The 23,896-nt window shown below is 41.0% G+C and overlaps 1 protein-coding gene across 2 annotated transcripts; it reads left to right on the top strand.

Moving 5' to 3' along the window:
• The first annotated feature begins 306 nt into the window (after positions 1-306).
• Positions 307-23,361, top strand: LOC137346504 (protein PIMREG-like). 2 transcript variants are annotated; one of them, XM_068009973.1, is made up of 5 exons: positions 307-637; positions 5,256-5,551; positions 8,176-8,271; positions 20,938-20,984; positions 21,819-21,900. In XM_068009973.1, the coding sequence occupies exons 1-4, from the start codon at positions 311-313 to the stop codon at positions 20,966-20,968; spliced, it is 750 nt and encodes a 249-aa protein (XP_067866074.1). In that variant the 5' UTR covers positions 307-310; the 3' UTR covers positions 20,969-20,984; positions 21,819-21,900. The 2 variants fall into 2 exon arrangements, with proteins under 2 accessions (XP_067866074.1, XP_067866073.1); XM_068009972.1 differs by lacking the exon at positions 20,938-20,984 and having other exon boundaries at positions 21,819-23,361.
• The last annotated feature ends 535 nt before the right edge of the window (positions 23,362-23,896 follow it).

Raw genomic sequence — 23,896 nt, 5'->3', positions numbered from 1 at the left:
GCCTGTGACCATCACACGGTATCACCAGAGGGCGCTGATTTCGCAAAGAATGCAAAAGATAATTTCCACCAGCTCCCATTAAGAAAGGAACACATTGTTTCTCTTATTACCTCTGCAAAAAAAAAACCCCAAGAAAGCAAAGACTTTAACACAAAGCAGCGCAAGAGTTCATTCCCGGCCAGAACAACAACTCCAATGGCTACACAGCAGCCAATCAGCGCGGGACAGCACCCGTCATCTTGTCAGTTTCACCAATCAGATTGCGGGAATTCCGCTCGGCTACAAAGTTGCGCCAAATTCAAAAACAATAATGAAAAGTTGGGAGGGGGAAGAAGAAAACGATAGAGATCGGGAGCGGCACAGAATCATGGAGCGTGCGATTCCAAGCTGGAGAAAACAACACCAGATCCTGCAGGAAGAAGGTGGCAGCCCGGCAGCTGATGTGTTCAGGAAGATGCCCTCGTCCAGCTCCCTCAACACCATCCGCATGTCCCTGAGGAAGAGGCTGCCTCTCAGACAGGTGGACTTTAACATCGACCTCACTCCGAGCTGGGAGAGTCTGGAGCTCAGGAAGAAACCCAACACGTTGCAAACTCTTGGTCGTACTGCGAGGAACACATGGGGCAATGTCTCTCAGGTAAAATGTCTTTACTAACACCAGCCTACTGTGTCTCATAGGACAGTAGCTAGCATTAATCCATTTGTTTTTCGATTTAAAGCATCAAGGTTTCATAATCTAAAAAAAGTCAAGAGCCGATCATGGATTCTGGAATTTGTTTTAAAAGTAATTGGAAAGCCAGTAGTATCCCTCGCAGGATTACTCATTGCCTGGCAAGCAGTTCGGAGAGAGAAGGAATATAACGTAGTGGCCCGTGCCATTGTTTTCTAAATACACTCTAGTACAATTGCTCCATAAACATGCACGACTGGTTTCAATGAAATGACCTGATGTGACAATTGGCTGAATTCAGTCTGGAGTTTTTTTCCTTGTTCTGTAGATGGTATCACATTGATTTTACGGGGTTCTCCCTCGTGTCCTGGGGTGGGAGGCGAGGGTGACGGTGGTATAGTGGTAACGTCACTGACCTAGTAATCCAGAGGGCCAGGCTAATGCCCTGGCAGCACGTGAAATTTAAATTCAATGAATTAATTCAAATAATTAATAAAATTCTAAAATTGAAATCAGTAATGGTGCCATGAAACTATCATTGATTGTGGTAAAAACCCATCTGGTTCACTAAGAGGAGGCAATCTGCTGTTCTTACTTGGTCTGACCTACACGTGACTCCAGACCCGCAGCAATGTCGTTGGCTCTTAACTGAAATGGCCTAGCAAGCCACTCAGTTGTCAAGGGCAATTAGGGATGGGCAACAAATACCCACATCCCGTGAAAGAATTAAAAATAAAATTATCCCTCAGCCAACATCACTGAAACAAATTAGCTGGTCATTATTTCCTTGCTGTTTGTGGGATCTCTGCTGCCACGTCCTGTTCATCCATCACCCCTGTGCTCACTGACCTACATTGGCACCCGGGTAAGCAACATCTCAATTTTTAAATTCACCTTGTTCTTTTCAAATCCCTCCACAGCCTCACTCCTCTCTATTTCCGTAATCTCCTCTACCGCTTGAGATTGCTGTGCTCTATTAATTCCAGTCTCTTGCGCATCCTTGATTTTAACCACTCCACCATTGGTGGCCAGGCCTTCAGCTGCAGAGACTCTAAACTCTGGAATCCCTTCCCTAAACTTTTCTGTCTCTCCCCCTCTTTCCACCTTTTAAAGTGCCCCTTAAAACCTACCCCTTTGACCAAACTAAGATCTCTTTATGTGGCTCGGTGTCAAATTTTGTTCCTTAACGCTCCTGTGAAGTGCGTTGGGGACATGTTTACGATGTTAAAGGCACTAATTTGTTGTTGGAATTTGCTGTGTGTAAAGTGGTTGCCAGATTTCCTGCATTACAGCAATGCCCGCACTTCAAAAGTATTTAATTGGTTCTGAAGCACTTTGGGACTTGCTGAGGTTGTAAAAGGTGCTACACAAATGCAAATTCTTTCTTCTCGAGTGCCAATTTAGGACTTGGGATGGACTTGTGATAAGTCAATGAGCCCTAAAACCACTTTTCCTGAGTTGAGAGGGATTGTATATTTGCTCCCTTACACACTCTCAAGTTTGTTTTCAGTTTGTGTGTTGAGCACACATTTTGGCTTTAAATTGACCATGTGAGATATGAGGGATAGGGTGCATAAGAATTCCTATAATATGTACTCGGGCAGGAAATCCTTAGATCTATGAAAGTGAATCTGCTGCCAGAATAAGAGATGGATTTAGCAACACATAATACTGGGAGTTGTCTTGCGGCCACCTTTCTTGAAAACTGAATTAAAATGATATAATTATGAAATTAAATCATTCCGAGGGTTTGGAAAAGGCTGGAACTCTACAATTGGAAGATGTACGTTGGGGACAATTTTTTGAACAGATTTTCTTCCAGCTGGATGATAATGCTTTGCTGGGTGGGGATGAGATGAATCACTGGAGGATAATATCTGGAAGAGAGTCTACAGGCTTTGGCTGTTTTAAGTGTCCTGTTAGGAGCAGCTGAATGTAAGCAAAAGGCTGAGGGTTAACAGCTGCTGAAGCCAACATACTTGGAGCAAAACATAGCATGATCCAGGGATTAGGAGAATGGAGTCGATGATTCCTTAAGTGGCTGCTTATTAGTGTCATTTCTACGAGATTTTTAATTTGCCTGAATATGCAGTTAATTATTAACTCTCTATACCACAGATTCTTTTCTATCAATAAGTTTTTCTACCAAGTTTATCATCCTGGTATCTGAAAGCTGCTGGGATATGATGCCACAGATAGGCCAGTCAGTTTAACCTTGGTGTGGGAAAGCTTTGAGAAACGATAATTTGGAACAAAATTAACAGTCACATGGACTCATGTGGATTAATTAAGGAAAGCCAGCACGGATTTGTTAAAGGCTCATGGTGTTTAACTGGCATGATCGAGGTTTTTGATGAGGTAACAGAGGATTGATATTGTATATATGAACTTGCATAAGGCATTCAATAAAGTTCCACAAAATAGTCTTGCCAGCAAAGTTGAAGCCCATGAAATAAAAGGCACAATGGGTGCATGGATATGAAATTGGCTGAGTGGCAGAAAATAGTTGTGGTTGTTTTTCAGACTGGAGAAGGATATACAGTGATGTTCCCCAAGGTTTGGTACCAGGACTGCTGCTTTTTTGATATCTATTAATGACTTGAGCTTGCATATGCAAGGCACAATTTCAAAATTTGTAGATGACACAAAACTTGGTTCACAAAGTATAGTGAACTGTGAGGAGGACATAGACAGGCTGGTGGAACGGGCAGACACATGGCAGATGAAATTTAAGGCAGATAAGTGTGAAGTGTTGCATTTTTAAAATTTTATTTTTATTTAGAGATACAGCACTGAAACAGGCCCTTCGGCCCACAGGGTCTGTGCTGACCATCAACCACCCATTTATACTAATCCTACATTAATCCCATTACCCTCTCACATCCCCACCTTCCCATACTAGGGGCAATTTATAATGGCCAATTTACTTATCAACCTGCAAGTCTTTGGCTGTGGGAGGAAACCGGAGCACCCATGCGAAAACCCACGCGGTCACAGGGAGAACTTGTAAACTCCACACAGGCAGTACCCAGAATTGAACCCGGGTCGCTGGAGTTGTGAGGCTGCGGTGCATAACCACCGTGCCGCCTGCAAGAAGAGTGAGGACAGGCAATATAAAACAAAAGGCACAATTCTAAAGGGGATGCAGGAACAAAGAGACCTGGGGTTATTATATGTGCACAAGTTTTTTTAGTGTGTCAGAGCAGGTTGAGAAAGTGGCTAAAAAGGCAAACAGGTTCCTGGGCTTTGTAAATAGAGAAATAAAGTACCGAAACAAGAAAGTTACGACAAACCTTTTATAAAACATGGTTTTGGCCTCAACTGGATTATTGTGTCCAATTCTGGGCACCATGCTTTAGGAAGCATGTGTAGGCTTTAGGAAGGGTGTAGAAAAGATTTACGAAAGTGGTCCCAGGGACGAAGGACTTCAGTTGTGTGGATAGATTGGAGAAACTGGGGTTGTTCTCCTTGGAGAACAGAAGGCTGAGATGGTCGTGAAGGGTCTAGATCGAGCAGATAGAGATAAATTGTTCCCCTTGGCGGAAGAGTCAAGAACCAGAAGATACAGATTTAAAGTGATTGGCAAAAGAACCAGAGGCAACATGTAACAATTGTTACACAGCGAATGGTTAGGACCTGGAATGCACTGCCTGAGACTGTGGTGGAGGCAGATTCAATCATGGCTTTAAAAAGGAGTTTGGATAAACACCCGAAGGGGAAAATTTGTAGGGGTATAGGGAAAGAGTGGGGGAGTGGGACTAACTGAGTTGCTCTTGCAGAGATGTGACACGAATGACCTCCTTCTGTGCTGTAGCCATTCTATGATTTGATACTGCAACCTTTGGTACATTGTTCCAGTACAGTTTATACTTTAACTTAGAAAGACTTTAAGAGAAAAAGTTTCCAGGTAAAATTTCAGATACTTGAAGCTGTCAATAAATAATGCATGTAAAATAAACTAGCTGCAGTGTATTACAGATCAAATGTTAATAAATTCCCATTAAACCTGTAACTAATCAAATCTGCATGTCTATATACATGGGTAATGTAGGATAAATATATTGCAACTTGGTAATGTTGGTCCTGTCCCCCCCTCTCTCTCCTTTCCCACCACACCACCCACCCCACATCTAATCTGTGTCATCATTTAGATTCCAGTCCAGCCTATTAGTGGATGTGTGAAGTTTTCACACTTGATTTTGTGAGGAAGAAAACATGCAGCTGTATAATTTGTCCATCCAAACTTACTTGGAGAGGTCATTTGAGTTGTTCTATCTAATACTGGGCTGAAATACTAGTTCTGTCAAATCCCACAGCCAGTAGTTTTGAAGTGATTAAGAGTCCCACTGAAGAAGCACGATGGTACATCACAGCCTATTGCCTTGGGGGACAATTTCTTGATGCTGTCTTTTGTACTGTTTTACTAAATCCACACAGTGTCATTGCTGCTAGCGCTGTCTGATGTCTTGGGGGAAGAGGGAGGGGAAGGGTCAAACAGAGGAGAAGGATTCCACTGCTGTTCAAAAAATGTCTCAGCCTTCTGCACTAATTATTGTGATTTTTTTTCTTTTTCTTTTCCCTACAGAAACTCCAGAAGAGGCGACAGAGTCGCAGTGACTGCCTGGTGATCACTCCTTCAAAGCCCCAAACTCCCCGGAGACACAGGAGTGGTTCGGCATCAAAGAAAAATACTCCACCCCGAACCCCTCGCAGCAGAGAGGGAAGGATCCGCAGCACCCCCTCCACCCCCAGGAGTGCCAAGGGCAAGTGGAGGGAGGTTGCTCACCTGTTCAGCAAGGACGGGCTTCCCCTAAGAAGATCAGTTAGGTCTGCTGCATTGAAGAGTCCCTATGCCTCACCCACGGGAATTAGTAGGAGGAGGTACAGAAACTGAGCAACTTGATTGCATTTTGGCTACGGCCCATTGTGTAGGGGGCTTAAACAGGGGGGGAAATGTAGAAGAGAAGATGAAATAAATCAAGCATTGGTGTTCGATTATGCTGCGATTGGGTTTTGAAAGCCAGTTAATTGGAGGAGGAATTTGATTTGTTTTACATTCACATTACAAGATTCATGGAGGGATCTAAAGGAATTGGATTTTCAAAATCTGTCACACCCTAAAATCAACTTGGTTCTGTTTGGATAAATTTATTAGGTGTTTGTAATGCTGGATGGTAAGCCGATTAAGAATGGGAATGCTCAATAATTAATCTCGTGGCGATGCTGGGGTAAATCAATTTTGAATTAAGCTCGCTACACGCAGCCTGGAGGCATGCACGTTCTACATTAGTCTGCATTAGTGAAAGAGTCAAGAGGCAATATTAAATTCTGCTATTGTCGGATTTGGGTTGGATTATCTCTCTTCTGTCTATTTTAATTACAGGAAAGCCTCTTGTCCTTTTGTGCTCTTGATTATCTGGGTGCATTTTCATGGGCTGCCAGTATTTGTTTTCTTTCAAACTGTCTAGATTTACAGCTCCAGAGGTGGTTCCCTTTTGTCATGATCTGTATTCACTGATGAAAGTTACACCCATGTGACTTCAGCTGCAAGCTCTGCCCCACATCCAAAACAACTTCCTGCACCAACCATGGTGCAAAGATGAGCACTAAAGGTGGTCCAGCAACCCCATCAGCAGCTCTGCTGATGGGGGTGCTGGAGGTAAGTGCATATGGTTTTAGTACTTGGCTCTGGAGCTAATGAGCTGTGACGAGGAGAACTTTTGGCTGGCCAACTTGGAATATGTAACCACTCAGCATTTAAGAGTTGTACACTGATGTACAGAGGAGCTGTGAGCAAGCAGGTCACTTGTAGCCCTGCAGATCATATTGACAGCAGCACTCTACTCATTGCTCCTTGAGAAGATTGGGGTGAATGGAGGCAGAGAGAAAGAGCATTTTGAAATCAGTGCAACTTGGGGACACTTGGCTACCTGTTAGCGAACGGTAGGAATTTCACTAATTCTCTCGCTGCAGGTAGCTCACAAGCACAGGTCCATGATAGTTCTTGCCCTCCAGGACTGATAGCCAAAATGTTGACATGCTTCTTCTGGTATGGGAAAGGGAGTACTTAGGGTGGTGGTTGAAATCCCCTATTGCAGAAAATTAACAGAAACACTAATCTTCTGATTGTCCAATTTTGACAAAAGTAGATTGTCCCAGTGCCCTCCATCAAAATAAAATTGATTAGCAAAAATGCCATCTTTTTAAAGGGGCATAACCAATAAATACTTAGATTCTAAATAAAACAAAGAAAATGTATCACAATAAATAAGAATATACTCTGTGTCTACAATGTACTCCGGTGCCCCACCAGTTGCGGAAGACCTCAAGTGTACTGGTGGACACTGTGTGTTCCTTCCACAAGGCTATGTGGGCACAGATATGGCCCCAGGAGGGAGGTAGTGGGAGTGAACAATTTAGACCTGTGTCTGGGCCCAGGAGCAGTCCCTCCGCATTGGGTAGCCAAAGATCAGAAGTAAATGCAGCTTAGAAGTTGAGGAGCAGCCCCTTCAAATTGGGGTAACTGGTGCTTTGGGCAGTATTTGAAACTAATAAATGGTCTGTACTGTCGCTGTACAAATACTAGTGACTACTCAACTTAAGCAGTCACTAGAAGGAAGAAGATACTGCAGCTGATCTTACATAAGAGCATAAGAAATAGGAGTAGGAGTGGACCATTCAGTCCTTTGAGTGCACTCCACCATTCAATACGATCATGGCTGATCATCCACTTCAATGCCTTTTTCCCACACTATCCCCATATCCCTTTTTGTCATTGGTATTTAGAAAGCTGTCAATCTCTGCTTTAGAGTTTAAAAGAAAGAGAGGTGATCTCATTCAAACATACAAAATTCTTACAGGGCTCGACAGGGTGGATGCAGGAAGGATGTTTCCCTGGCTGAGGAGTCCAGAATCAGGGGACACAGTCTCAGAAAAAGAGGCAGGCTATTTAGGACTGAGATGAGAAGGAATTTCTTCACACAGAAGGTGGTGAATCTTTGGAATTGTCTGCGCCAGAGGGTCGTGGAGGCTAGGTCGTTGAGTATGTTCAAGACTGAGATAGATAGATTTCTACATATTAAAAACATCAAGGGATACGGGGATAGTGCAGGAAAATGGTGTTGAAGTGGAAGATCAGCCATGATCTCATTTAATGGAGGAGTGGGCTCGAATGGCTGAATGGTCCGCTCCTGCTCCTATTTCTTACGTTCTTAAGTAAGATTCAGGTGAGTGGCTGAATTCCAGCAGGGTTACAGCAGGAAGTTTGCATCCTGCATTGAAATCTTTCTGAAGGTTGTTGTATCTAATGGGGGGAGGGAGGGATTGGCAGCAGGGAAAATGAATCTTCCTCAGGAATTCAATCTGTTAATGATTTTTTCTAACTATTTTCCTCCATACTCTTTACTGGTATGTGGTGACCTATTAAGAAGTAAGATATTCTCTTTTTGCTCCACACACAACTGGATGAGGTCTGCCGTCTGAGTATTCATTGTATATGTTAACAGGCAGTTCGACCAAGATCTGGAATCTGTGTCTTTTGGAATTGGGCAGTTAAAGCGCCTGTCCCAGGTATTTGATGAAGCCATCACCAAGGAAGAAAGGTACTGCATGGTTATTGTAAATATTTCTCTTCAGTCTACATTGGGAGCCAGTTCAATGTATTAGCCTCTCATGCCTTGGGACTTGCCTATAATAAAGGGGTCCACTCAGCAGACATCTTGATGACGTTACAGAGTTTAGGTAATAATCCTGACACTACACTGTCCTAACACTAACAGTGAGCTGAAAAGATATGGTGTTTAACTTTGAGAATTTCAGTTGTTCTTTTCTTTAGAGATGATGAGAAACATGTTCACTCCTGAGCTGTTGATGTGGGAACCAAGTGCCAATGATTAAAAAATGGAAGGTGACTGAATGAAACTGAATGCTTTATTGCGCAACATTTTTTTAAAATATAAAAGTTAAAATTCAGGTATTTAAATAGAACTCAGCTGAAGTTGGAGAGAAAAGTTGGAATTGTACAGTGGGCATGGTCCAGGAGGAGGTTTCCGTCATGTAGAACGTTATAGTGAAAGGGTTGCTGTAAATCGTGATTTCTCCCAAATGTAATTTTTTTTTCTCTCCTGCCCAATCTTGTCTTCTCTGTGATCAAGTTTTTGATTGGAAGGTGTAATGTTCTGTTGGGTTGCAAAATTGTTGCAGCTCAGCTCTGTTCTTTTTGTGGTTTGTATTTTTCAGTCCACTAGTTGTAATCCCTTTCCTGGGCAGCTGCCATTGTAAATTGAATTTCAAGACTTCAGGTGACCATAACCTAAGAGCCTCAAAGCTTATTCACTTCTAATACCTACAGCGTGTTTCAATAGTGAGAGGACATTTTCTGTCTTAATTTTTTTTTACATTTCAGCAACTCCCATTACCATTTAATTCTAATGATTTAAACAGAATTCCAAGACCAGAAAGTGCCCGTATCTAAATTGAATTGAAATTAGTGCAGTTTATCCAACTTCCATATCTGACACAGGAGGTGTGTTGTCAGCTTTTTTTTTACAATTTTTAACTAGTCCACTGGGTTTAAAATCAACAACAGCTTGTGACCAATTTTAATAACATGTTTACTTGACTGAATAAATTCTTTTTGTGGCAGACTTTTGAGGCTGGGTACAGGGAATATAAACTTCTAGTTTTTTGTATTAGTTAGATCACGTGTGCTATAGAATACATTTAGAAAGGTATGTGTGTCACTGTCATCACTATGGGGCACTTGGTGCATCAGTGGTCTGGAAACAAAGCCCTTCTTTCACCACTGGGTGCAATTGGAGATGGGCAGGGAGGTTGCCCTATAACAAAAACTTCATATTCCTATTTTGTTTTTCAACCTGGAAATTGAATTTGTGTTCACATTGAGCTGCAGGAATTTTTCTTAAATCTCAAATTTAAAAGTGAATTGTACTATTAATCAAATAATCTTGGGATAAGCTGAGGTTCAGTGTCCTATTAAAAGCTAGAAGAATTGTGTTTATAATATAAAGTCTTGTTTTATAGATTGTTCTTTGGTTACAAATTGTCTTGAACATAATGTATGTACTGAATCATGTATTCAATTCAAACAGCTTCATTCAGAAGTGGACATTTGGTATAATATTGTTTTGTTAAAAACACAAGTTTTGTGTAGCTCTTTAAGGAGCATTTTAATGATTTGGCATACGTGTTAAGGAGTCTTTTTAGCCCATTGTGTTTGTTCTAGCTCTTTGAAGGAGCTATCCATTTAGTCTCACTCTTTTCCCACAGCCCTACAATTTTTTCCACTTCAAATATATGTCCTATCCTGTTTTGAAAGGTACGATTGAAGCTGATTTCAGGCACGCATTCCAGATAATCATAACCCGTCAAAAAAAACTCCTCATCTCCTCTCTTGGCCTCTTTGAGACATTTCTCCCCTTAACTACCTGTGGGTATATATAGAACAAGGGAATTATACAAAGCAGGACTAACTCTGGTTCAATCGCTAATCAGTTCTACATTGTTTCACTTTAGCAGTTGCAATTGGCTTCAGTACTCCCTGTATGGATGTAGGTGAGCAATTGTCCTGGTGTTTGTTCCTGATGGCCGTCAGTAATCTCTTGCTACATGCAGTCAAGAAGATTAGGGTCCAGTACTATTTTAAGTAAAAAAATAAGATTGATATTTGAATGGAGTGTATGCAAATTCTGTCCTCCTCCCCAATGCCCCACCTGGTCTGTTGACATTGTACTTGCTTGGGCATTAAGAATGGCCACTTGAGGTACAGGGGGACCAAGACTACCTGTGCAACTGTAATTCCTTATTCAATGAATTGTTGTCTTTGTGAAAGGAAGAGGAGAATGTTGGAAATAAAAAATAATGCACCACTTCCACCTACCACCATATAGATGGTTTATTCACTGTGATGTTGGCCCTTTCGTTTATCTAACTTGGAGTCAGATTCTCTATCTATCCTATTGCATGTCAACTGTGGCTCAGTTAGCAGCACTCTCACCTCTGAGTCAGAAGGTTGTGGGTTACTTTGTATGAGCCTTTAAACCGAGGCCCAGTCTGCTGTCTGAGGTGGATGTAAAAGATTCTATGGCACTATTTTGAAGAACAGCGGGGGAGTATCCCTGGTGTCCTGGCCAATATTTATCTCTCATCAACATCGCCAAAAAAAAGTTTATCTGGTCATTATCATATTGCTGTCTGTCTGAACTTTCTGTGCACAAATTGGCTGCCGTATTTCCTACATTACAACAGTGACTACACTTCAAAAGTACTTCATTGATTATAAAGTGCTTTGGGACCTCCCTGAGGTTGTGAAAGGTGCTATATAAATATGTCTCTTCTTCATGCATTCTATCCAATACACTTGTTCAAAGAAATATTAAAGACGTTTATTCTTTTGACTTGGAAGTAATTATTTCTAAATGTATGAGTCAGTCCTGAACGCCCCTGCAGGAGCCTCGTGCTCTGGCTGAGCTCAGCTTAAAACGGAAGTTGAATTTCCTGTCTCTGAACAGCAGTGATTTAATAAAATGAGAACTCTCTTTAATGGGCTTTCTGTTCTGCTAGCAAAATCTGTTTGCATTAGATTCAAATAGAAAAATTGATTTGTAGGAATTGGATTTCTTTTTGTTTATCCTTTAGCATGCACTGGAAGATCTAATGGACGCGGGGGTGAGGGGTAAAAAAAAGCTTCTTTAGCAGCTTCAGTCTTGAGAGTCATGTGATCTTATTGTCCCCTCCTTGTTTCTCATTGTCTGACCTCCATCAGATTTTCCAATTGGATGATTGCTCTATCCTAACATACGCTTCGAATAAAGCCGCCTTGTGTTTCTACAGTACAATTTTTAGCAGGGAGGATGCAGAGGATGACCGAGGGAAATGGGAGGAGTCGGCACTGACCAAACATGTGGCTGCTGTAATAAGAATAAATGTCTGTGTGTTTAAAAAAAAAACCAAATTGCTCTTAAATGAAATTTATATTTATTTTATGTTTTTTGCTGCCAGATTTTCCCGTCACTCGTCTTCCCTTACTCTGTCTTCCCTTACTTTGAGTAGCCAATTTTATTGGAGATCCACGATATTGTGGGAATAATGGGCGCTGGCGCAGGTTGGGAGATAGTCTCCTAACTCTTTGAGTTTCTTCAGATGTCATCTTACAATTGATTGGTTCCCTACCTGTTCAGCTTAATTTGTCACTTTGGCTGAAATTTCATATTCATTAAACCTGATGCAAGTATGATGTAAAATTGACCTCAGCGTAGTGGCAGTTGAAGTGCTTTAAGCTGGCAATTGGCACTGATGGGGTAGTGGGAATGAATGAATGAGTGGGTGGGAAATGGGGCTGACTGGAGAAGAATGTATTGGTGTTGGGGTAGGCTGGAGCAGATCATTGTGGATCAAGAATGAGGCATAGCAGATCAGGAGCTGAGGAACTTTAGCTTTGGACCTCAACTCTGATTTGGACTCCAGGAGGAGTTACATAGGAACATAGAAAGATAGGAACAGGAGTATGCCTTTCAGCCCCTCGAGCCTGTCCCGCCATTCAATGAGATCATGGCTGATCTGCGGCCTAACTCCATATATCTGCCTTTGGCCCATATCCCTTTAATATCTTTGCTTAACAAAACTCTATCTCAGATTTAAAATTAACAACTGTTCTAGCTTCAACTGCTGTTTGTGGGAGAGAGTTCCAAACCTTTACCACCCTTTCCGTGAAGAAATGCTTCCTAACATCTCTCCTGAACGGTCTGGTCCTAATTTTTAGACTATACCCTAGTTTTAGAATCTCCAACCAGTGAAAATAGTTTATCTTTATCTAGCCTGTCTTTTCCTGTTAATATCTTGAAGACTTCGATCAGATCACCTCTTAACCTTCCAGATTCTAGCGAAAACAGGCCTAATTTGTGTAATCTCTCCTCGTAACTTAACCCCTGTAGTCCAGGTATCATTCTTGTAAACCTACGTTGCACTCCCTCCAAGGCCAATATATCCTTCCTAAGGTGTGGTGCCCAGAACTGCTCACAGTACTCCTTGGGGTCTAACCAGAGTTTTGTACAGCTGCAGCATAACCTCTGTTATGTCTTTACACTCCAATTCTCTAGATATAAAGGCGAGCATTCTATTAGCTTTTTTGATTATTTTCTGCACTTGCTCATGGCATTTTAAAGATCTATGCACCTGAACCCCCCAAGTCTCTTTGGACATCCACTGTACTTCACCACTTCCCATTTAGGAAATACCCTGCGCTATCCTTTTTTGGTCCAAAATGGATAACCTCACACTTGCCCGCACTAAAATCCATCGGCCACAGTTTTGCCCATTCACCTAGTCTGTCAATATCTCTCTGCAATTTTATGCTATCATCTAGACTGTCTACAATGCTGCCTAACTTTGTATCATCAGCAAATTTGGATTATGACTTACTATGCAATCATCCAAGTCGTTAATGAATAATGTGAATAATTGAGGCCCCAACACAGATCCCTGTGGGACATCACATCCTGCCAGTCGGAGTACTTACCCATCATTCCCACTCTCTGTCGCCTACCACTCAACCAACTTCCCAACCATGTCAATAATTTGCCCTCAACTCCATGAGCTTCTACTTTAGATAACAGTCTCTAAAATTACTTGGATTTTTAGATGTTCTTTTTATTTTACCTGTGTCATTGGCAGGTTTCAATTTTTTAAAGTGGCAGCTTTTAGCTTCATTTTGTAGTTATTTCTGATCGCTGAAATTTTAATGCAGATGCTGATTGGGTTCAAGTTCTCTTACTTTATTGGTAAATTTTGGTTTCATTTCATGGCTATTGAGTTGTGATTTGTTGAATATAAAACTTAAGGGACTCAAAGTATGAAGCTGAGCTCTGAGATAATGAGTATGGCATGTCAACAACAACAATTTGCCTTTATATAGCACCATAGTAAAACATTCCAAGGCACTTCACAGAAGTGTTATCAGACAAAATTTAATACCAAGCCACATTAGGATAAGTGATGAAAAGCTTGGTCCAAGAGGTAGTATTTAGGGAGCATTTTAAAGGTGAAGAGATTTAGGAAGGGAATTACAGTGCTTGGGGCCTTACAGCTAAATGGCAGATGGAATTTAATACTGACAAGTGTGAGGTGATGCATTTTGGCAGAAGGAATAGGGAGAGGCAATATATACTTAACGGCACAGGAAAAGGAGGACCTGGTTGGGGGGGGGGGAGGGGGTGCATGTGCATCTTTGAAGGTGGCAGGACATATTGAGAGAGTGGTTTGTAAAGCATATGGGTTATTTGGGCCTTTATAAATAGAGGCACTGAGTACAAAAGCAGGGAAGTTGTGCCGAACATTTATAAAGCTCTGGTTAGGCCCTAACTAGAGTATTGCACCCAGTTCTGGTCACCACACTTTAGGTAGGCTGTGAGGGCCCTCGAGCGGATAAGGAGATTGACGGGAGTTTAGTACAAGTGTACAAGATTATGACAGGCTTAGATATGTTAGACAAGGAAAAACTTCCCATTAACAAATGTACAAGGAATAGGGGACACAGATTGAAAGTTTTGGGCAAAAGATGCAGGGGTAATATGAGGAAGCACTTTTTTATGCGTTGGATGGTAATGACCTGGGACTTGCTGCCCACAAGGGAGGTGGAAATGGCGACAAGTAATGACTTCAAGAGGAAGTTGGATGGCCACCTGAGAGAAATAGACTTGTAGGGCCACAGGGATTGAGCCGGGAAGTGGGACTGACTGAATAGCTTCGTGGAGAACCGCATGGACTCAATGGGCTGAATGGCCGCCTTCTGTGCCGCAATTGACTATTATTCTATGAAGACTGCCAATGGTGGGACAAAGGAAACTGGGGATGCACAAGAGGCTCAATTGAAGAGGTGCAGAGGTCTTGGAGGGTTATAGTGTTAGAGAAGGTTATGGAAATAGTGAGGAGTGAGGCCATTGAGAGATTTGAACATAAGGATGATAATTTTAAATGTACGGTGTTGCTGGATCAAGGGCCAATGCAGGTCAACCAGCACAAGAGTGAGGGAGATGGGTCTTCATACAAGTTAGGATTTCGGCAGCAGAGTTTTGGATGAGCTCAACTTGCAGAGGATGGAGAGCATTAGAATAGTTGAGTCTGAAGGTAACAAGGCATGAATAAGGGTCTCAGCAACAAATGGGCATTGTCTGTGTACATAGAATCTGGCATTGTGTTTTGGATGATGTCATCAAGGCAGCATGTAAGTGAGAAGTGGGAGCGGGCCAAGAATAGATCCTTGGGGGAGCTCCAGAGGTAATGGTTTGGGGGCAACAAGAGAAGTCATTGCAGGAGATTCTCGGGCTACAGTCATAGAAGGATGGTCTGGTCAGCTGTGTCGAAGACTGAAGATGGGTCAAGCTGGATTAGTTTGGTTTGTGCACCACAGCAGTCATATAGGATATCGTTTGATTTTGAGGACTGTTTCAGTGCCATGGCAGGAGCAGAAACCTAATTGGAGAGGTTACAACAGGAAGTCGTGGGGAAGTTGGCATGTATTTGAGAGGTGACCATGCATTCAAGAAATTTGGAGAGGAAAGGGAAAGGGAGGTTGGAGATAAGTCAGTAGTCAACAAGTACAGAGGGACGAAGAGTGTTTTTTGAGGAGCAAAGTGGGGACAGTAGATTGAAAGGGAGGCAGATAATACCAAATGTTGCTCTTGTAAAACTAACTTCCATTAGTATAGATCCTTTCATGACCTCAGGATGTCCCAAAGTGTTTACTGGTTATGTAACATGGGGAAATATGGCAGCCAATTGGCACATAGCAAATATGATATAAATGAGCAGGTAATCTGTTTTTGTGCTGTTAGTTGAGGGATGAATGTTGGCTTAACAGCAGAAGATCTCATTGCCATTTTGAATAGTAGGAAGGGATCTTTTACATCTACTTGAGGACAGAAAGGGCCTTAGTTTAGTGGCTCATTTAAAGGACTGCACCTCCAATGGTACTGAAGGAGTGCCTGTCTAGGTTATATGCTGAATGGAGTTTGGAGCCATGACATACATTCTTGTTAAAACATAATGTAAATATGCAGCAAATCTCCCTTGGCATTGCTTATGATAACTCAGAGAAAGCCTATATATTTATGAATTACATACAGCAACGAATGTTCTATTTAGGCTACCAATTATATTACATTTTGAGTGTGCCAAAATGGTGACTATAACCTCATCGAAATATATACTTCGTAATGCTTACCACATGGCCCAGTGTAATGTTTAAAGCAACAACTAATTTTACTGAATGAAATGAAAAAGGAGCAAGAGACAAATTAAGTTTGAAAGTTACTGCACACTGAGAATGTCAACTGGCAGAGCATGCATGTGGAGATTAGGCTGTTAACATTAGCACCACAAGATAACATTGGGAGAGGTAGCAAGATGAGCATTTGTGATGAATGGATGTGAGCACACATTGAGCCAGTTTTTGGTGGGGGGAGGGGGGATGAAACAGTGGCAGAGCTAAACTGAAGAGTTTCAGGCCATTAGTTCTAAATTTAGCTCGGCTGTTGACCCAGGAGTAGGCCTCAGTAGAAATGTTTCAGGGGTTTATTATCAATGTATATAGGCGATTCTGGAAGTGGAGGGATGAATCATTTTCAGCTGGTAACATTTTAGTGAGGTGGGGGTGTATTCAAGAGGGCAGCTGAAAATTGAGGTATACAAAATTATGAGGGGCATTGATAGGATGGATAGGAAGTAACGTTTTCCCTGAGCGGAGGGGTCAGTAACCAGGGGGTATAGATTTAAGGTAAGGGGCAGAAGGTTTAGAGGGGATTTGAGGAAAAAGTTTTCACTCAGAGGGTGGTTGGAATCTGGAACACACTGCCTGAATGGGTGGTAGAGGCAGGAACCCTCACAACATTTAAGAAGTATTTAGATGAGCACTTGAAACGCCATAGCATACAAGGCTACGGGCCAAGTGCTGGAAAATGGGATTAGAACAGATAGGTGCTTGATGGCTGGCACAGACATGATGGGCCGAAGGGCCTGTTTCTGTGCTGTATAACTCTATGACTCTATTGGTGGAATTTCCTCTCGACTCGGAGACACTGCTTCCATATATGCTAATTAATCACTGGATGAGATCCTGCCTATCTTTCTCATTTGATTTGTGTTGCCTACCTTTTTCCTGTTTGTAAATTGTTACTGTTTGGTTTGAATTTTATTTTCACAAATAAAGAAGTGTGTTTATACAAGTGTAATGGACAGGAATGATATGAAAATAACTCTTTATTAAATTGCCTCTTGAAATTAAGCGGCACAGTTTATTTTTGTTGTATAATGAAAGTATTCCAAAAATTGGAGAATTCAAAATCTACCAATTAGATTAGAGGACACTGCGGTTGGACAGCACTTATCTTTAAAACAGTCAAACTACTGTTTCCCCTGTCTGCAAATGAGTAACAGTTAGAAGCAAGTCTCTAGCAGGCTACTTATAGGCCCACAGAGACTGCCTCAGGCTAAATGCAGACACAGAATGTATTATCTCAAAATTAAAGCTCACTAGAATACTTGGAGGCAGTTTCTCTGGGATTGGGTAGAACCGTTATGAAACATTCAACTGTAGACTGTTTATGGTGGGGTGGAATTAACAAACAGTCAAAATGTTTTCAGGTCACATATTGTCTACTGTATCTAACCATCTGTAGTAGTTTCAGCATTTTACTATTGAAAAACAGCCTGTACATCTTTCTACCTTTTCATACTAAATTCTAACCTAGAAATAATCATCAAATGACTGTCATTGGAGCCCCTATAATTGCTTAAATTCCCTTTATTCATCACCCAAGTGGCAGAAAGCCAATGAACTTTGAGAGCTTCCATATTTGGTTTCCTCTGAATCTCCAATTTGAATTTTCTTTTGTAGCTTATAATCTATAACAGGAAATGAATTATTAATCACGTCCCATGGGAACAATGTAGTTATCTTTGAATGTTTCTAGTTCCTGCTAGCCCTTAACCTTTTTAAGTTTACAACTCGGAGTCTTTCCTTCTAAGGGTAAAATTCTGCTTGCATATTACGGCAGAACATTTTGTTTCTCACTTAATTTCTTGTTCTACATCAATTCATCTTAAACCATAAAGTCAGCATATGATTTACAAGCATTCTAATAAAGGTCACCTTCATATTATACTTGTATAGTGGGAGCTAACCATTGGGAAGGTTGCCATGCTCTCATTGTGTCCATTAGTTCCGAAATGTCATTATAGTAAGTGATCCCAGTAGACACTTGCAGGACATGTTTACGCTTGCAATTATTATAGAACCTTTCACATTAAAATATTTCACCGCTGCACAGTAACTTTGTGATGTGCAGTAGCTTACATCGGCACACATCAAAAGAACTGAAGTTGTGAGCTATCTGTTAACAACATGTTTGTGTTGCTTAGAGAGAAACATCTTTGGAAGGGTCCAGGGAAGGGCAAGGCTAGGGCTAGGGAGGTGCAATGACTACACATACGGCCTAGGGGAGCATTCCTACTTCTTCTGGTCCACAAGGAATTCTCAAAGCTAAATAAAAATTCTTACTGGGGCCTCCTCTGGGTAACTGCATGTCAGGTTTGACCCCTGTGGGCCTCCCGAATGTAATTAAAATGGCTCCACAGTGTAAATGATGTCATCAGGCCATGACTTTTGAATATAAATTATCCCCTCATATCTGTCTGTAGCAGGTAGCCCTCATGTACCTGTTTTGAGGTGGGTTAAGACAGGCCAAGGTTGGCGGGTGGAGGGATGGGTATCAATATGGCAGGAAAAATCTCTGCCATTTTAATCTGCTTGCCCCCCTCTCACTGGGCAAAAATCTACCTCTTTCAATTTTTTTTTTACGCTAATGCCTGAGATTGATTTATAGAAATTGAATCAAATAAATTTTGTACACTTAAAAAGAAAAAAAAGCTGAAATTGCTCAATTTTGGATCCTATTTAACTTAACTGAGCCTTCAACTGTTTAAATTTCTTACGATCTTTTAAGAATCTCATCACTGTTTAATCTTTTTTGAAGATATATTTTGAAGTCAACACCTTTTCCCTGTATAGTTCAGTTATACGTTGCTCCATTTCCTAGATTGTTATTAGTGGGTGTTTTTGATTTATGAAACTTGTGATTCAGGGCCATTTCCCAATGATTTTGCCTAATCTTTACTGAAATAAGACCATTTCCAGAGGCAGACACTATCCTCTTTGAGCCAAAACCTTCACTTTTATACTTGCCACATGTGGGTTTGCATGCTGAGGTTCAACAATTAACCCTCTAGTCACAGTATATCATTCACTGAAGAATATGCAAGATGCCAACCCAGTTCCCCTGTCTATCCCATTAGATGGATAAGCCATGCCATGTGAAAGTTACATAGAATGTACAGCAGAACAGGTCTATGCAGATGTTTATGCTCCACCATGAGCCTCCTCTCAACTTATAACTTTCTATTCCTTTCTCTCTCGTGTGTTTAACTAACCTCCCCTTCAATTCATCTGCTATTCACCTCAACGACGACAATAACTTTAAGCACCTTTAATATAAGACATCCCAAGGTGCATCACAGGAGCATTATAAAACAAAGCAATGATGCTGGGTCACAAAAGGAGATATTAGGTTAGATGACCAAAAGCGTGGTCAAAGAGTTAGGTTTTAAGGAGTATCTTAAAGGAGGAAAGTGAGATGGAGAGGCAGAGAGGTGTAAGGTGGGTATTCCAGAGCTTGGGGCCTTGGCAACTGAAGGCACAGCGACCTTTGGTGGAGCGATTAGAATTGGAAATGCACAAGAGGCCAGAATTGGAGGAACTCAGATATATTGGGTTGTAGGATTGCAGGAGATTAGAGATGGGGAGGGGGGGGGGGGGGGTGAGACCATGGAGGGATTTGAAAACAAGGATGAGAATTTTAAAATCAAGACTGTTCTTGAGCAGGAGCCAATGTAGGTCAGCGAGCACAAGGGTGATAGGGGAATGGGACTTGGTGTGAGTCAAGACAGAAGCAGCAGAGTTTCGGATGATCTCAAGTTTACAGAGAACAGAATGTGGGAGACCAGCCTGGAATGCATTGGAATAGTAAAGTCTAGAGGTAAAGAAGGCTTGAATGAGGGTTTCAGCAGCAGATGAACTGAGATGGGGCAAAGTCAGGCGAAATTACAGAGGTGGAAATAGGCATCTTAGTAGTGGCACGGATATGAGGTCAGAAGCTCATCTCAGAGTTAAATGTGACACCAAGTTGCGAACAGACTGGCTTCATCTCAGACTGTTGCCAGGGCGAGGAATGGAGTCGGTAGTGAGGGAACAGAGTTTGGAGCGGGGACCAAAAAACAATGGCTTCAGTCTTCCCAATATTTAATTGGAGGAAGTTTCTGCTCATCCAGAACTGGATGTTCGATAAGCAGTCTGATAATTTAGCAACTGTGGAAGAGTCAAGAGCAGTGTTGGTGAGGTAGAGCTGATTGTCGTCAGCATACCTGTGAAAACTAACGCTGTGTTTTCAGTTGATGTCACCGAGGGGCAGCATGTAGATGAGAGATAGGAGGGAGCCAAGGATACCTAACCACTCTAGGTGAAGAAGTTTCTCCTGAATTCCAGACTGAATTGATTGCTGACTATCCTTTAATGATGACCCAAAATTTTGGTCTTGCCTGCAAATGGAAATATCTCTACATCAACCCATATCATAAGCTTACAGACATCTATCTATCTGGTCACTCCTTGGCATTCTGTTTCCCTAAAGAAAGGAGCCCTAGCCTGTCAGCTGTTCCTGATCGGTGTAACCTCTCAATTCCAGTTTCAGTTCAACCTACTTGAATACTGGAGACCATCTAGTTCAAGAGTAATTATTGTTCTTATATGCTGCGCATTCCTTTTCTGACACCTGAGCTCATCTGCAGTCCTTTTTAAGTTGTGATGGGTTATATGTATTCTGTTGATGTGGAGAGCCTCCCTCTGAGGTTTGTGAACTGAAGTAAAGAATAATCTTTTTTTGCATTAAGAAAAACCTTTGACTGTTTAATGCAATTGCTAATGCTTTGTGAAAGTTAATGGAAATTGTTCCATTCAAAGTATCAGAAATAAAAGTTCTGCATGTAACTGCTGTATGGGGATGGTTGAAGAGCAGTATTGGTGCTGAAGTGAATGCCTAAATCCTAATCTTTTCGTTTAGTGGACACTTCATCTTCAGTTTAAGAAAGTGAATTTTGTATACATGCTACTAATTCATGATCAATCTTTTATTCATCGTCAGTGACATGACTCTTTCTCTAATTGATGACTGAAGAAAATGGAAGTGAGGTAAAGTTTGCATGTCGCAAGCTTGTATGTATTTAAAAGGGCGATGACTGTGGGTGGCTGGATTGTCTCCACAAGATGTCAGACACTCATTTTTTGCAGTGGGGATATTGAATAGGGTGACCTCAACAGTTGCAGTACAGAAATTTATATATCAAATCACCATTGATTAAATATCCATCACCCTTTCCTTTCTGGAATCCATTTTTTAAATCCTAAAAGCACATGACTATTTATTGCTGTATCACCAGTGATTCAGTATCCCACTTGTAATATGGTCCAGTTTCTGTTTAATATGTTTGATTTTTAATCCTTTTTGACAATTGCAATAGTCTTGGAATGCTCATTGTTCTAGCCAGAAACATCTGGCATGTGTGAGAAGAGGCATTCTGTTCCCTGCTGCCCAATTCTGTTACCTTTCAATGCCCTTGATAAAATGGGAGCATCTTAGAAAGCTGTGATTTTGCTGAGCTTTGTAGAAATGCTGACTGATCCAGTCAAGTGTCTGTCTTCATTTGCAGCTGTGAGTGTTTGCACATAACGTGATTCTCCCAGGCCGCCTTTATTTAAAAAAAAACACATTTTTTTGGCTTCAGTGCTGTTTGTCCTTGCAGACCTCAGAGTTAACAGTTTATTAAAGTGTCTTATGGCATGCATGTTTCCCTTTAAAATGCTCACTACATTACTAATGCTTGTTGCCCTAGTCACAAGACAGGCTGTTAATGGCACATTGCAGCATGCTTCAACTTGATCATGTTTTGTGCCATATTGTTTAGAAATGCTTAAATTTCACCTTCCACCCCCAAGTAATCTATTTCTTCCCTTCTTCCTTTCCAGAGAGCAGGCGATTGAAAATTACCATCACATCATGTCAGAAAACATGCGTCTGTCTAAGATTCAGGCTCAGAAATTGTTGTCTTCATCTGTTAGAAGAAAAGTAAAAAGGCTTCGCTCCACTATAAGCAGCTGGACAGATGAGGCTTTGGCAAGCATTGCAGAGCAGGGAAGGGACCTGAACTGAGCCAAGGTCGTCTTCTATTGCTTTTACTTGGAAATCTGCCTAGAGGTTTTTGCAAAAAAAAGCCTTTTCTGCCTCAAAGGTTTTGCCTACTTGTGTCTGTTTTTTGTTCTATCAATCTAAGCATGAATACAATTTACAGTATAAAAATGGCAGCTACGCTACTTCTTATATTGGCTATCTTATAATGATGGCTCGTAGTTTTGGTCTCGCCTGCAAGTACTTTGTATTTTAGTGCAGGGTAAGGAATTTATGCTCAAAATACTTGAGTGAAGCTAGTTTGTTTTATTGCATATATGATAAAATATTACTACTTGTTTGGGATTCTCTCCAGCTATTCACACCAATTGGAGTCAACATTTTTGAGAAGGTGCTGCTGGTGGTGACAAGTGAGGGCCAGTGAGGTACAGAGTGGACTATAAACCTGCTACTTCTATCCCAGCAGCATTTAGTATGGGGGAGATGCATTCTACAGATCCCATTGGCTCTTGTCAATTAATTTCCAAATACAATATTGTGTAACGTTGTTTTTCTGTTGCTTAAATTATTTTTAAAAACTAGACCCAAAGAAACCTGTCCACTTGAAAGCTATTGTCAATTTGACTTGAGAGTAGTATGAGTTGCAAAGGCTACCTGTGATCAATACATTCAGAAAGCTGATCACTACTAGAAGGGATAGGTTATTGTTTTTTGGCAGATACTCCAAAACCTTTTTTTTTCTTATGAATTATACAACACAGTTTTTAACAGGATCATTAAAATAGCAGACAGGAGAATTCATTTGAATACGTTAAGGAATTACCAGACTGCCATCTAAGTGTTAATTAAAATTCTAAACTTTTTTTTTAACTAAGACAAGTGTCTCTTGATCAAGAATTATGGATCAAATTCCCTTAACCAAATATAAATGCCACATTTATCTGCATTTTAGCAATGTTACTTAAGCGGGCCCAAGTAGTGCTTTTAACCATGGAGCCATTGCATGCCATTAGGTAGGGTGGAGGGGATAGGTAGGTTTTTTATTACAAGTAAGTGTATGTTTGAGTTGTTGAATTCAAAGTCCGTAATGTGCTGCGATTCTTATAATACTCTGATTCTGCGCTGTGCCGTTTTTGGTGCAAGGTTATTTTTGTAGCTCATGTTCAATTTCGATATAACTGCTGCACAAAAATTAATTAGAACAGTTTTCATTTCTCTGTTCCAACATAGAGACTTTTATTTTAAGGTCATTAATTGAAAATGACAACAGCTGATGCAGAATAGAAGCTTTAAATTGGTGACGTCTGTCTGTCAATTAAGGAGAATGTCTCCATAAAGGACCAGCATGTTCGGTTTGTTTTAAAAAAAATTAATTTGAATTGTTTTTTTGGGGGGGGGGGCGGGTGGGGGGGGGTGACAGTAGAAAACAAGGATTATGTGTTATTTATTACCCTGTGGCTTGTAATGGATTGAGAGAACATTGGGCTAATGGGATGGAAATTCAACAGTTTCCAAAAGCTCATATCTTTGAACCTATGCCTGCTTTGTGTAGATTTTCATTTGTTCACTCACTTATAGATTTTATTTTGTCTGATGTTCTTTGGATTTTAGTGCAGGATGAGGTATTTACACTCAGTATTTGAGTGATCCTGGCTTGTGTTCTCATTTATTGTATGTGTTAATTCATATGAAGGCATTTAATATGTATTCTTTAATTGACATGAGCTATTCAATGTTATGGTTTTGTTGATGGCTAGACTGTTAATACATGTTATCTTAAGCTGTATGTTTGTTTTCAAGGCCTCTGATATCTTTGTTTAATGGCTTTTTTTTCACACTAATTTGGTGTATTCTGCGAGTGTATGTTGTGGAAAAATAGAATTTTTATAATTGTAACTCGAGTATGTTTACAGTATTA

This window comes from Heterodontus francisci, chromosome 30, assembly GCF_036365525.1.
Source record: "Heterodontus francisci isolate sHetFra1 chromosome 30, sHetFra1.hap1, whole genome shotgun sequence".
Classification (NCBI taxonomy): Eukaryota; Metazoa; Chordata; class Chondrichthyes; order Heterodontiformes; family Heterodontidae; genus Heterodontus; species Heterodontus francisci.
The sequence above is the reverse complement of the archived record's forward strand: the minus strand, read 5'-3'. Positions and strand labels throughout refer to the sequence as shown.